Source organism: Podarcis bocagei (assembly GCF_964188305.1).
Source record: "Podarcis bocagei genome assembly, chromosome: 13".
Taxonomy (NCBI): domain Eukaryota; kingdom Metazoa; phylum Chordata; class Lepidosauria; order Squamata; family Lacertidae; genus Podarcis; species Podarcis bocagei.
In genome coordinates, this window is record NC_138138.1 from 51,180,590 (window position 1) to 51,193,109 (window position 12,520).

Genomic DNA, 12,520 nt, shown 5'->3' on the forward strand with positions numbered 1-12,520 from the left:
TACACTGGTCTCCTTCCCAATGACTGTCATTGAAATCTCTCTAATAACCACTACACTGTGCTGCTCTCATTTCCTGCAGTGCCACTTGCTTCCTTCAATGTATTTTATTTTATTTATTTAGTTATTGAACTGATATACAGCTCTATACCCGGAGGTCTCAGGGCAGTTCACGGAATAAAAACCAAAATATAAAACCACAAAATACATAATCAAAATAAAACCAACAACCCAATACACCCCCCCCCCCACAAAAAACACACCTTTTAAAAAGGCATAGGATGTCAATCAAATCAACCAAAGAAACGTTTTGGCCTGGCGCCTAACAATTTATAATGAAGGCGCCAGGTAAACTTCCCTGGGAGAGCATTCCACATTAGGAGCCACTGCAGAGAAGGCCCCGTTCTCGTGTTGCCACCCTCCAGACCTCTCGAGGAGGAGACACACAAAGAAGGGCCTCAGAAGATAATCTCAGGGTCCAGGTAGGTTCATATGGCAGTCCTTGAGGTACTGCGGTCCTGAGCCATTTAAGACTTTATTGGTCTAAACCAGCACTTTGAATTGGGCCCGGAAACTAATATTTAGCCAGTGCAGTTGGACCAGGATCAGTATAATATGCTCAAACCGTCTCGCTCCGGTGAGCAACCTGGCCGCTGAATTCTGCACTAGCTGAAGTTTCCGAACCGTCTTCAGAGGCAGCCCTACATATAACACATTGCAGTTATCTAACGTTGAGGTTACCAGAGTATAGACAAGAGTCGTTAGGCTATCCCTATCCAGATACGGGTGTAGCTGGGTCACCAGCCGAAGCTGATGGAAGACACTCTGGGCATGTAACATCATGCCAACTAGGACTGGTAGAAATTCAGTTCAGGGTAGATTTTAATGTGAACCTCCCTCATCCGTGCTTTCTGAAGCAATACGCAAACTGAAACGCAGACGGCTTTTAAATTTGCACTTATCCGCATTATGTGATGCAGCTCTCCCGGTGTGATGACACACACAAAAATGTGTATACTGGGGTGAGCCGTGCACTGTGCAAAGATATGCACATATGAGGGGGAAAGAACACATTGCTTTAGTGGAAATTGCTTGTGTTTAAATACTTTTTTGGAAGCCGCCCAGAGTGGCTGGGGAACCGCAGTCAGATGGGCGGCGTATACAAATTAAAATGATCATGATGATGCTTTTGTCAGGCAAAACTAAATACAGTGGTACCTCGGGTTAAGGACGCTTCAGGTTACAGACGCTTCAGGTTACAGACTCTGCTCAGTGGCGTAGCGTGGGGGGGCAGGGGGGCCCGGGCGCAACATCTGGGGGTTAGGGTTAGGGGGCGCAAATCCACGGGCTAGGGGGCGCAAATTACTTGCCTTGCCCCGGGTGCTGACAACCCACGCTACGCCACTGACTCTGCTAACCCAGAAACAGTACCTCGGGTTAAGAACTTTACTTCAGGATAAGAACAGAAATTGTGTGGTGGTGGCGCGGTGGCAGCAGCGGGAGGCCCCATTAGCTAAAGTGGTGCTTCAGGTTAAGAACAGTTTCAGGTTAAGAACGGACCTCTGGAACGAATTAAGTTCTTAACCCGAGGTACCACCGTACTGAAAATGTGCATTGCTGGGAGAAATTTGCTTGGAATACTGACAAATTCCATGAGGCTTTTCTTCTAAATAAAAAAAAAAGATAAATTGCAAACTGAAGCAGAAACGTAGGGAGGTGGACTTAAGGTTGGAAAAAATGAGAAGAAAACAGAGAGAACCCAAAGCTGATAGATTCATCTGCCTCCTAATTTGGAGCGTTTTGGGAAATTAAAATGGCAGCCACCCCCCACCCCCGGAGTGCCCTGATGCCAGGGCAACTGCCCACAGAACCTGCCCAAGGTTTCCTCCTTTCCTCCTTCTCCCTCTCTCCTGCTCGCCCATCAATCTCACCAGCCTCCATGCCAGCGTAGCTGGAGAAAAGTGTAGCAAGGAGCTTGAGGGACGACTTCTGGTAGAGCCCCACCACCGTCTCGTTGAGGGGGTCCTTGTTCTTCTGCAGCCAGCCAAGGATGTTGTAGTCGACGGTGCCGGCGTAATGGATGAGGGAGAAATGGGCCTCCGGCTTGCCCTTGGTGTTGCGGGGCTTCCCAAAGTTGTTTGACTTGCCCAGGTGGTTGTCGTACAGCTTGGCCTTGAAGGTCATGTCAGAGGCTTTTGGGAACATGCACTCCTCTTCCAGGATGGACATGATGCCCAGCGGCTGCACGGAAAGAGGAGAAAATAGAATCAAAGCAGCAAGTCAGGGAGACCCGGCTAACCATGGTTTCCTGTTGCATCCGAACTGGGAAACTATAGCAAATCGTTCCCTAACAAGCCAGAATATGAAGCCATGGTTTAAAGTTGTTTGGAAGCTGTTAGCCGCAGTGAAATCAGACGAAACCACAGAAGGAATTGGAAGAACGGGGGAAGAACCCAGAAGAGGTCGAACCATGACCCACCTCCCCATGTATGGGTAAAGCGAATTTATTTTAGCAAGGCACAACAAGGGTGCTAATGGCCAGTCCCCTTATATTCAGGGTTGTGTTACACAGTGGTAAGGGGCGAAGCAAATCCAGTAACTGGCATTGGGTGAAAAAGAAGGATTACTTGCCTTTAAAACAAACAAACAAACAAGTAAGTTTCTAGCCCTTAACGTGGCAGGATTCTAGGCTGGGCTTCCACAATCACATCTCGGCTTAATAAATGGAGAGGTGCATGAGCTTCATACAATCTCACTTTCTCCCACCCCTTTCATGCAAACAAGGCAGGGAGCCACAGTTAACTGTAGATTCCTGCTACCTCTGAACCTGGAACAATGCTTAATGGCTTCCTAGCACCTTAACATCATAGCTTCATAGTCTGGCAAATTGGGAAGCCAATGATAAACCCTTCCCCTCCCTCCTGTTTCCCTGATCTCAGTATGCAGGCGTGATTCCATCCCTCAGAGAGCCACCTCATAACCACACCTTCTCGATGAGGTCGATGCAGGCCTGGAGGTCCATGCCGAAGTCAATGAAGACCCAGTCGATCCCTTCTTTCTTGTACTCTTCCTGCTCCAGCACGAACATGTGGTGGTTGAAGAACTGCTGCAGCTTCTCGTTGGTGAAGTTGATGCAGAGCTGCTCAAAGCTGTTGAACTGAGAGAGGGAGCAAGGAAGGAAACGAAATCAAGGACTCGAGCAATTTGAAAAACCAGTCTGTCCAGGGTTCATAGCCCCACTCAGCTATGATGATGATGATAATGATAATAATAATAATAATATTTATTTATACCCTGCTGATCTAGGTGGGTTTCCTCAGCCAGTCTGGGCGACTCCCAACATAATAATAATAATAATAATAATAATAATAATAATAGCAATAAAACACGAAACATTAAAAACTTCCCTAAACAGGGCTGCCTTCAGGTGTCTTCTAGAAGTCAGATAGTTGTTTATTTCCTTGACATCTGGTGGGAAGGCGTTCCACAAGGCGGGCGCCACTACCAAGAAGGCCCTCTGCCTGGTTCCCTGTAACCTGACTTCTCGCAGGGAGGAAACCGCCAGAAGGCTTTGGAGCTGGACCTCAGTGTCCGGGCTGAACGATGGGGGTGGAGACGCTCCTTCAGGTCTACTGGGCCTTTGAGGCTGCTTAAGGCTTTAAAGGTCAGCACCAACACTTTGAATTGTGCTCAGAAACGTACTATGAGGCTGACTGGGTGACCTTGGGCAAATCACAACCCTTAGCCTAACCTAGCCAAGCTGAGGACAGATGAGCAGCTCAGAAAACAAGTCACACTTGGAAAGAAACAAAACATGACAGGCTTGTGGTCTGCTGAACAAACTGTGTTCGCCCCCAATAGGATGAGACCAGTCCCCCAGGTAGGGGATATCTACTTAAGGACAATGATCCTATCTTGCGGAACCCACCGCAATGTACTCACGTCAAAGATCTCGAATCCTGCGATGTCCAGCACCCCGATGAAATACTGCCGTGGTTGTTTGGTCTCCAATGAGTTGTTGATCCTGACCACCATCCAGCTGAACATTTTTTCGTACACAGACTTAGCCAGGGCCCCAATGGAGTAGTACACCTGAGCGGAGGAGCCAGGGGAGGAAGGAAAGAAAAAGTGAGCAACACTTCATAGAATCATAGAATGATAGAGTTGGAAGAGACCACAAGGGCCATCGAGTCCAACCCCCTGCCAAGCAGGAAACACCATCAGAGCACTCCTGACATATGGTTGTCAAGCCTCTGCTTAAAGACCTACAAAGTAGGAGACTCCACCACACTCCTTGGCAGCAAATTCCACTGTCGAACAGCTCTTACTGTCAGGAAGTTCTTCCTAATGTTTAGGTGGAATCTTCTTTCTTGTAGTTTGGATCCATTGCTCCGTGTCCGCTTCTCTGGAGCAGCAGAAAACAACCTTTCTCCCTCCTCTATGTGACATCCTTTTATATATTTGAACATGGCTATCATATCACCCCTTAACCTCCTCTTCTCCAGGCTAAACATGCCCAGCTCCCTTAGCCGTTCCTCATAAGGCATCGTTTCCAGGCCTTTGACCATTTTGGTTGCCCTCCTCTGGACACGTTCCAGTTTGTCAGTGTCCTTCTTGAATTGTGGTGCCCAGAACTGGACACAGTACTCCAGGTGAGGTCTGACCAGAGCAGAATACAGTGGCACTATTACTTCCCTTGATCTAGATGCTATACTCCTATTGATGCAGCCCAGAATTGCATTGGCTTTTTTAGCTGCCGCGTCACACTGTTGGCTCATGTCAAGTTTGTGGTCAACCAAGAACTTCAGGGAAAGCAATCTGAGCCCCTGCGCCTGGTGGTGCTCTCCAGATTTTTTTGGACTCAGCTCCCATCAGCCCCAGCTGGCACGCTTGGAGCAGGCCTCAGCACCAGATCCCGCACAAGTATGGCAGCGCCTGATGTCCTGGCCAAATAGAGTAAGCGAATGGAGCCTGGTCTTCTGATGGTAAATCATTCAAACTGATTTTTAGTACTGTGTTTTTACGGTGTTGTAAGCTGCCCTGGAACCTCATTGTGAAGGGCAGAGAAGACTCCAGCATCGTGACTGCGGCTCTTGTTTCCTCAGATGGAAAAAGAGCAAAGTCACAGTTAAAGAAGAATGGCAACTTAAAATGATGGAATGTGTACAACTTGCAGATCTGGCACATAGAATAAGAGAACAAGAAGAACATACGTTTAAAGAAGACTGGGAAATGTTTATTGAATATATGGAGGGAAACTGTGTTTATTTGAAAATGTGGGCAGCGTTAAGATAAATTCAGCAGTGTAAATAAGTTTTGAGGGACGTAATAATGGAATACTGAATGGTTTAGTTTATATAAAATATGCAGGGATTTATGCTATGCAAAATGAACCATGGAAAGAGAAGAAGAAGGGAAGTCATTAGTATTTTAAGGTTGTTTAAATGAATATTCTAAAATGTAAAACAGAAAATTTAATAAAAATTATAGGGGGAAAAGACATAATCTTCAGCAGCATCAAGTTATACGGGCTCTGAGCAAGGAGTCCTGCTGCCTTCACTGTGAGCACCTCTCTCTTTATCTTTCAAAGGCAAGTCCCTAGCCCCCCAAAACCACAGCATTTTTTTAAATGCCCCAGGGAAGCAGGACTTCAAAAAAGAAGGCAGACTGTCCGCTCATTCCTTGACCAGTGGTTCTCAAAGGGAGAGGATGGCAAGGACCATCAAAGAAACATATAAACATTTTCAACGTAGTGTAGTATCAAAATATTTCTTCTTATCTGCAGAGTATGGATAGATATCTTTTCAAAACCAAGCACTGCTAGGAGTCATTTATTTTCTGTTTTCCAATGTACAGTGGTACCTCAGGTTACATACGCTTCAGGTGACAGACTCCGCTAACCCAGAAATAGTGCTTCAGGTTAAGAACTTTGCTTCAGGATGAGAACAGAAATCGTGCTCCGGCAGCAGGAGGCCCCATTAGCTAAAGTGGTGCTTCAGGTTAAGAACAGTTTCAGGTTAAGTACGGACCTCCGGAACAAATTAAGTACTTAACCCGAGGTACCACTGTACTGTATTTATCAATTAGAAAATTGGTGAGGCACAGGGAAATTTTTATTCCAAAACTGTGACCCAGAGGGGAAAAAATGTTTGTGAATCGCTGCCCTAGACGAAATGGCTCCTCAGGTCAATAGTTCCTGTGGTGACCCCTGTTTTAACCCCCACACCACCCAATTTTAGGCACCTCGTACCCCATTTCGTGACTTTGCTACATGACCTGACTGCAAATAAGCCTGATCCCTGCTACGGTGGCTGATGATGATGAACTTGTGCAAAAGGGATTTTATTTGCGGCCTCTGAACTGTTTGTTCCGTTAGTTTCAGCTGTCGAACTCAGGGCGGAGCGGATCGTCTGGGTGACAGGTGCACCCTGAACAGAGCCTGGCATCCCCCAAACCCAACGCCCCAGGCAGTCATCTGGGTCACCTGCCCTGAAATCCAACTAGGCTCATTCCAGCTAAGCGGTTTGGGGTTTTTTTTAGAAAGGTTTCGATCCCTCCTTTTTTTAGAAGGGTTTCTATCCTTTATTATGACAACAACAATTCAACAACCCTGGGCCTAACATTACATTTCTATTCACGATTAATTAGAAGTTGGTTTTCCCCATTTCCACAACAGTTTGTGAAGTTATTGTTTGTTTTAAAAAAGTTCTCGTGCGAATTCATCCGCATTTTAGTGCTCCAATCTCCTAACATAAACATTTTTGGGAATGCAACCTTGCCCCAAACACTCACGGTTGCAAAGCAACTTTCTCTAATGTAATGCATGTCGATGTGTTATTTTCACTAATATATACACATTTTTGTGCACGTTAATTGTGATGGGGTGCGGGAACCACATTGCAAGGTTTGGAGAAGTGCAAATTTCGAAGGAGGGCTGCGTTTCGGTTCACGCATTGTTACAGAAAGTGCAAATTGCCTAAGTTTGCCTTTAAATGGACACTGGGTCAAATTCCGCCCCATCTCCAGTCTGAACTGATGCGAATAATGAGGCCAGCACCGTCAACGCCAGCAGCTGCACCCATGTTGAGCTTACCCAACTGTAAATACCCTATAATGGTGTTTTTCAACCTTGGACCCCCAGATGTTGTAGGACTACAACTCCCATCATCCCCTGCTAGCTTAGCCAATAGCCAGGGGTGATGGCAGCTGTAGTGTTACAACACCTGGGAACCCAAGGCTGAAGAAAAATGGCCAACACACCTTCTGGAAGCCGAGGCCCCACAGCAGCGCGGCCTGCAAAAAGAGATCCTCACCTGTTGGACATTTTGTCCCTTGGTGACATATTCATTGCCAACCTTCACCCTCGGGTGGCAGAGACCCTTGAGGAGGTCGGCTGAGTTCAGGCCCATCAAGTAGGCAGATTTATCTGCATCTGGGAAGGAAAGGAAATACGTATGGTAGATACTGCAGGTGGGATCCTATATTTTCTACTCCTGCAACTTATTTTTTAAGGGGTAGAGACATCTGTCTGTTTCAGCTTTGCTACGTTTCTCCTTTCTTCAATCTTAAGGTCAGTTCTCCACCTCAATCTGCAATTTTATTTTATTTTTTAAAGCAAGCCCTCACCAACAAATTTCTCCTGGTACTACACACACAATGGCACGTCATTTTGCCTAATATTTGAACCTCTGCAAAGCAATTCCCCCTAATTTAATGCATATCCCCCCCCCATACATACATTTTAATATAAACACCATCCTAGTACAGTGGTACCTCAGGTTACATACGCTTCAGGTTACATACACTTTATTGTCATTGCCCTATACAGAACAACATACATACACTTCAGGTTATATACGCTTCAGGTTACAGACTCCGCTAACCCAGAAATACTACCTCGGGTTAAGAACTTTGCTTCAGGATGAGAACAGCAGCAGCAGGAGGCCCCATTAGCTAAAGTGGTGCTTCAGGTTAAGAACAGTTTCAGGTTAAGAATGGACCTCCGGAACGAATTAAGTACTTAACCTGAGGTACCACTGTATATGTATTCTTCGTGCACATGACTTGGCTGGAGAACTACAACATTCAGAGAAGCGCTCATTTCTGAGGACGGCTGTGCTTTGGTTGATGTCTTTTTCGGAAAGCACGAATCACACAGGTCCTACTTCAAATGCACACCGAACCCCTTTTCTCCTCTGCCCCTGCTTCTTTCCCCTTCCGCAAATCCCTTTCCCGCTTCTCCCCGACATTCCCCTTCATCCGACAGATCTCTCCCACCCTTTGCAAACCACACACCTTCGGTCCCATCAGCCTCAGCTTGCTCCTCCCGCTGTTTCTGCTTAAATTTCATGTTGCCGTAGTGCATGATGGCGCCTGTCAGCTTGTAAACCCCGACTTTCTCCTCTGGGGTGAAACCCAGGACATCAAAGGCACTCTGTGTGTATATTGGAAGGGGGGAGAAAGAAAGAAAGAAAGAAAGAAAGAAAGAAAGAAAGAAAGAAAGAAAGAAAGAAAGAAAGAAAGAAAGAAAGAAAATGTCACAGAGGACGCTTCTCAAATTGGCACCCTTCACTTTTGACACCCCCCCCCCACTGTATTTCCTGCACTCCAGGAGCTGCCAGCAGGTGGTGCTGTTCCAGTTCTGTAGCTACAAGATAGCTCTCCCTTACGGAATATGCAGAAATGGAGAAACTTACCAGAAGAGTAAGAAATTAAGATAAATTTTTTAAATAAAAGAATGGAAATGGTTTATTGAGTATTGACAGATAAATTGTAAACAGGTAAGAACACTGGCAGGGTTATTGTAATAACCTACAGTTTTATAAGAGTATATATTTAAAGTAGATGAAGAAATGAGCAAATTAAGTTCATTTGGATATGCAGAAGATATTAAAAACAAATTTAAGAAACTGCAGAAAGAAGGAGAAGGAAGTCAAGCTTTGAAATGTTAAAATGATTGTAAAATTAGTAAAATGTCTAAACCTGAAAAGCATTAAAGAAATACAAGATAGTTCTACCCAGGAATTGCTCCACCTAGGGTTTGGGTCATCTTTTTCAATATGGTGCCCTCCGCGAGATCAAATTTTGGAGCCCCTAAATGGATCTTAACACGTGGAACCATGGCTGATCTCCCTTCCCCTCCCTGTGTTTATGCAAAGAGACTCACGTCTGTAGCCATCAGTTCGTCTGAGTCGTCGATGGAGGCCACAGTCACCTCTCCTTGGGAGATGTAGCTGTAGTCGTAGGGGTTGTTTGTGACCAGAAGCAGGTCTTTTGGGGGAAGAAACAGGGGAATGAAGAGGGGGGTTAACAGCAGACCGTGTTCAGGGCATGACTCCCCAGAAACCATCGGCTCAAAGAACGATTTGGTCACAATGCGGATATTTCATTTAAACCTATTTAAACTTATTGTAGATTTATAGTTAGACTTGTTATCACCTGGTTTCGGAAAGACTCGCATCCTTATCAAATTGGCTTAGCAGAGTTTGGTAACTGCCCCTAATGGGGAAACTGACCAAGAAAATGCAGCGTAGCTAAAGGAAAAAGGAGACAGCGTGGTTTGGTGGTTAGAGCAGTGTTTCTCAAACCTGGGTCTCCAGCTGTTTTCAGACTACAATTCCCATCGTCCTTGACCGCCGGCTAACAAGGGATGGTGGGCATTGTAGTCCAAAAACAGCTGGTGATCCGAGTCTGGGAAACACTGGGTGACATCGGGCTGCTTGATGCCTCTCCGCCTAACCTACCTCACAGTGTTGTTGTGAGAATAAAATAGAGAGGAAGAAGAGAACCATGAGCTCCTCAGAGGAAAGATGGGATAGAAATGTAATAGATAATTTTACAACTGACCGGTACCGGTACTGACCAGCGGTTGGAGGTTGGATGGCGGCTAACAGATTGAGGTTGAATCCTGACAAGACAGAAGTACTGTTTTGGGGGGACAGGAGGCGGGCAGGTGTGGAGGATTCCCTGGTCCTGAATGGGGTAACTGTGCCCCTGAAGGACCAGGTGCGCAGCCTGGGAGTCATTTTGGACTCATAGCTGTCCATGGAGGCACAGGTCAAATCTGTGTCCAGGGCAGCTGTTTACCAGCTCCATCTGGTACGCAGGCTGAGACCCTACCTGCCTGCGGACTGCCTCGCCAGAGTGGTGCATGCTCTGGTTATCTCCTGCTTGGACTACTGCAATGCGCTCTACGTGGGGCTACCTTTGAAGATGACCCGGAAACTACAACTAATCCAGAACGCGGCAGCTAGACTGGTGACTGGGAGCGGCTGCCGAGACCACATAACACCGGTCTTGAAAGACCTACATTGGCTCCCAGTACGTTTCCAAGCACAATTCAAAGTGTTGGTGCTGACCTTTAAAGCCCTAAACGGCCTTGGTCCAGTATACCTGAAGGAGCGTCTCCACCCCCATCGTTCTACCCGGACACTGAGGTCCAGCACCGAGGGCCTTCTGGCGGTTCCCTCACTGCGAGAAGCCAAGTTACAGGGAACCAGGCAGAGGGCCTTCTCGGTAGTGGCGCCGTCCCTGTGGAACACCCTCCCACCAGATGTCAAAGAGAACAACAACTATCAGGCTTTTAGAAGACATCTGAAGGCAGCCCTGTTTCAGGAAGCTTTTAATGTTTGATGTATTATAGTATTTTAATATTCTTTTGGAAGCCGCCCAGAGTGGCTGGGGAGGCCCAGCCAGATGGGCGGGGTATAAATAATAAATTATTATTATTATTATTATTATTATTATTATTATTATTATTATTATTCTGTGAATGAGGTAAGAATAGCAATCCTGAATTTCCACGGACATCAAGATTGTTCAGCCCACACTTTTCAATGCAATTCCCTTTCCTGTACTGCAGAAAGTTCACCTGCTGCACTAGGCTGGCAGAGAGCTTTATTCTGCTTGACTACTGCAATGTGCTGTTTGTGGGGCTGCCCTTGTATATAGTCTAGAAGCTGCAGATAATGCAGAATGCGGTGGCCAAACGGTTCACAGGAGCAGGCTGCTGACAACACACTACACTTCTGCTTAGAGATGGGTTGCCACTTTGCTACTGAATCAGGTGCAAGGTTCTTGTGTTAATTCACAAAACCTTAAACACCACGGGACCAAATTCCCTTTAGGACCATAGGTCCCTTACGTTCTGCCTCGATCACTGAGATCCTCTGACGGGGCATTTCTGGTGGTTCCCCATGTCCCAAAGGCTTGGTGAGCCTTCACTAGGGACCAAGCCTTGAGTGCAGCAGGACCTGGCCGGTGGAACTCCTTGCCACTAAAGGTTCAGCAGGAATCGCCCCAGCCTTCTTTTAGGCATCCCCGAAAAGCAGTGTTGTTTAGACAGGCCTTTGAATCGGGAACCTCCTTTTAACTAACCAGAATTTATTTGATGTTTCTACTGATGTCTTTACGAATGTTTTTATTTATGCTATTGTAAATTTGTTTACGGGATACTACCTTGCTGTATTTTTTTATTATGAAAGAGCAGTCTATAAAATCTGAAATAAAAATAAATAAATGTGCAAACCTAAAGTTCTGGTATACACATGAATCCCCCGCCCCCCGGTTATGGAGAAACACAAAACCCAAATACTCACCCAGAAGCTCTGGCTTCTTGTTGGACAGGATCTGGTAGAATATATGGTAGTTTCTCTCAGCTTTGAGCTGGAAAATCACCCGGGACTTTTCCAGGAGATCTGAGAGAGAAGGGACGGGGGGCTGTGTGAAAACTGAATTGATACAAGCTCTGTAAAATCTAGAACAGCCACCTACACCTTGCCAAAAAGCAACAACACAAAAAACACATAGTTGCACAGGATTGGCATATATTAATTTATATGCCTAGATGCAAATTTAGATATCACTACTACATATAAGTATTTATTTATTTGCTTATCCTTTTAGGCTCTCTCAGAGCAGCGTACAAAATCAGTTCTAAGACACTCCTTGCCCTCAGGTATAGCAAATGGGGAAGAGGGGAAATATCAGTTTTTTAATGGATGAAACAGGTTAGTTGCTTTTAGAGTTTGTAGAGATGGTTTCATTTGCATTAGAGTTTGTTGAATTGATATTATTGTTATCAGAGCTTGTGTTTCTATTTCATTCTGTTTTTACTTTTACAGTTTTTAATTTTATAATGAAATGATTTTAGAATGTTTTATCGTTTTACTGTTGTTAGCTGCTCTGAGCCTGGCTTCGGCTGGGAAGGGCGGGATATAAATAAAAATTATTATTATTATTATTATTATTATTATTATTATTATTATTATTATTATTATTATTATTATTATTTACACCCCTCCAATGGCTTTACATCGTGAAGTTTCCTGTAAACTTGTTTTAATAATAACAACTACTACTCTTTCTTAACTGGAGTATGTATGGCGGAATAAGGAATTTGAAGAGGGAGGCAGGAGTTGCCAAGCTTTTTGGGCCGGTGGAATATTTGGGGAAGTGCAGTGGGTGCCAGTCACAAGATGGCTTCCGTGGTGTGTGTGGCATAGCACAAGATGGCTGCTGTGGA

At 45.4% G+C, this 12,520-nt stretch overlaps 1 protein-coding gene across 1 annotated transcript in view; it reads right to left on the reverse strand.

Annotated features, from left to right (window-relative positions):
* LOC308572285 (myosin-6-like) overlaps positions 1-12,520 on the reverse strand; it is a 51,831-nt gene that overhangs the window by 29,021 nt on the left and 10,290 nt on the right. Inside the window, 8 exon segments of the mRNA XM_081168281.1 lie at positions 1,864-1,904; positions 1,906-2,238; positions 2,984-3,154; positions 3,940-4,089; positions 7,311-7,429; positions 8,293-8,431; positions 9,164-9,267; positions 11,595-11,693. Of these exon segments, the coding sequence (XP_081024407.1) occupies positions 1,864-1,904; positions 1,906-2,238; positions 2,984-3,154; positions 3,940-4,089; positions 7,311-7,429; positions 8,293-8,431; positions 9,164-9,267; positions 11,595-11,693 (1,156 nt within the window).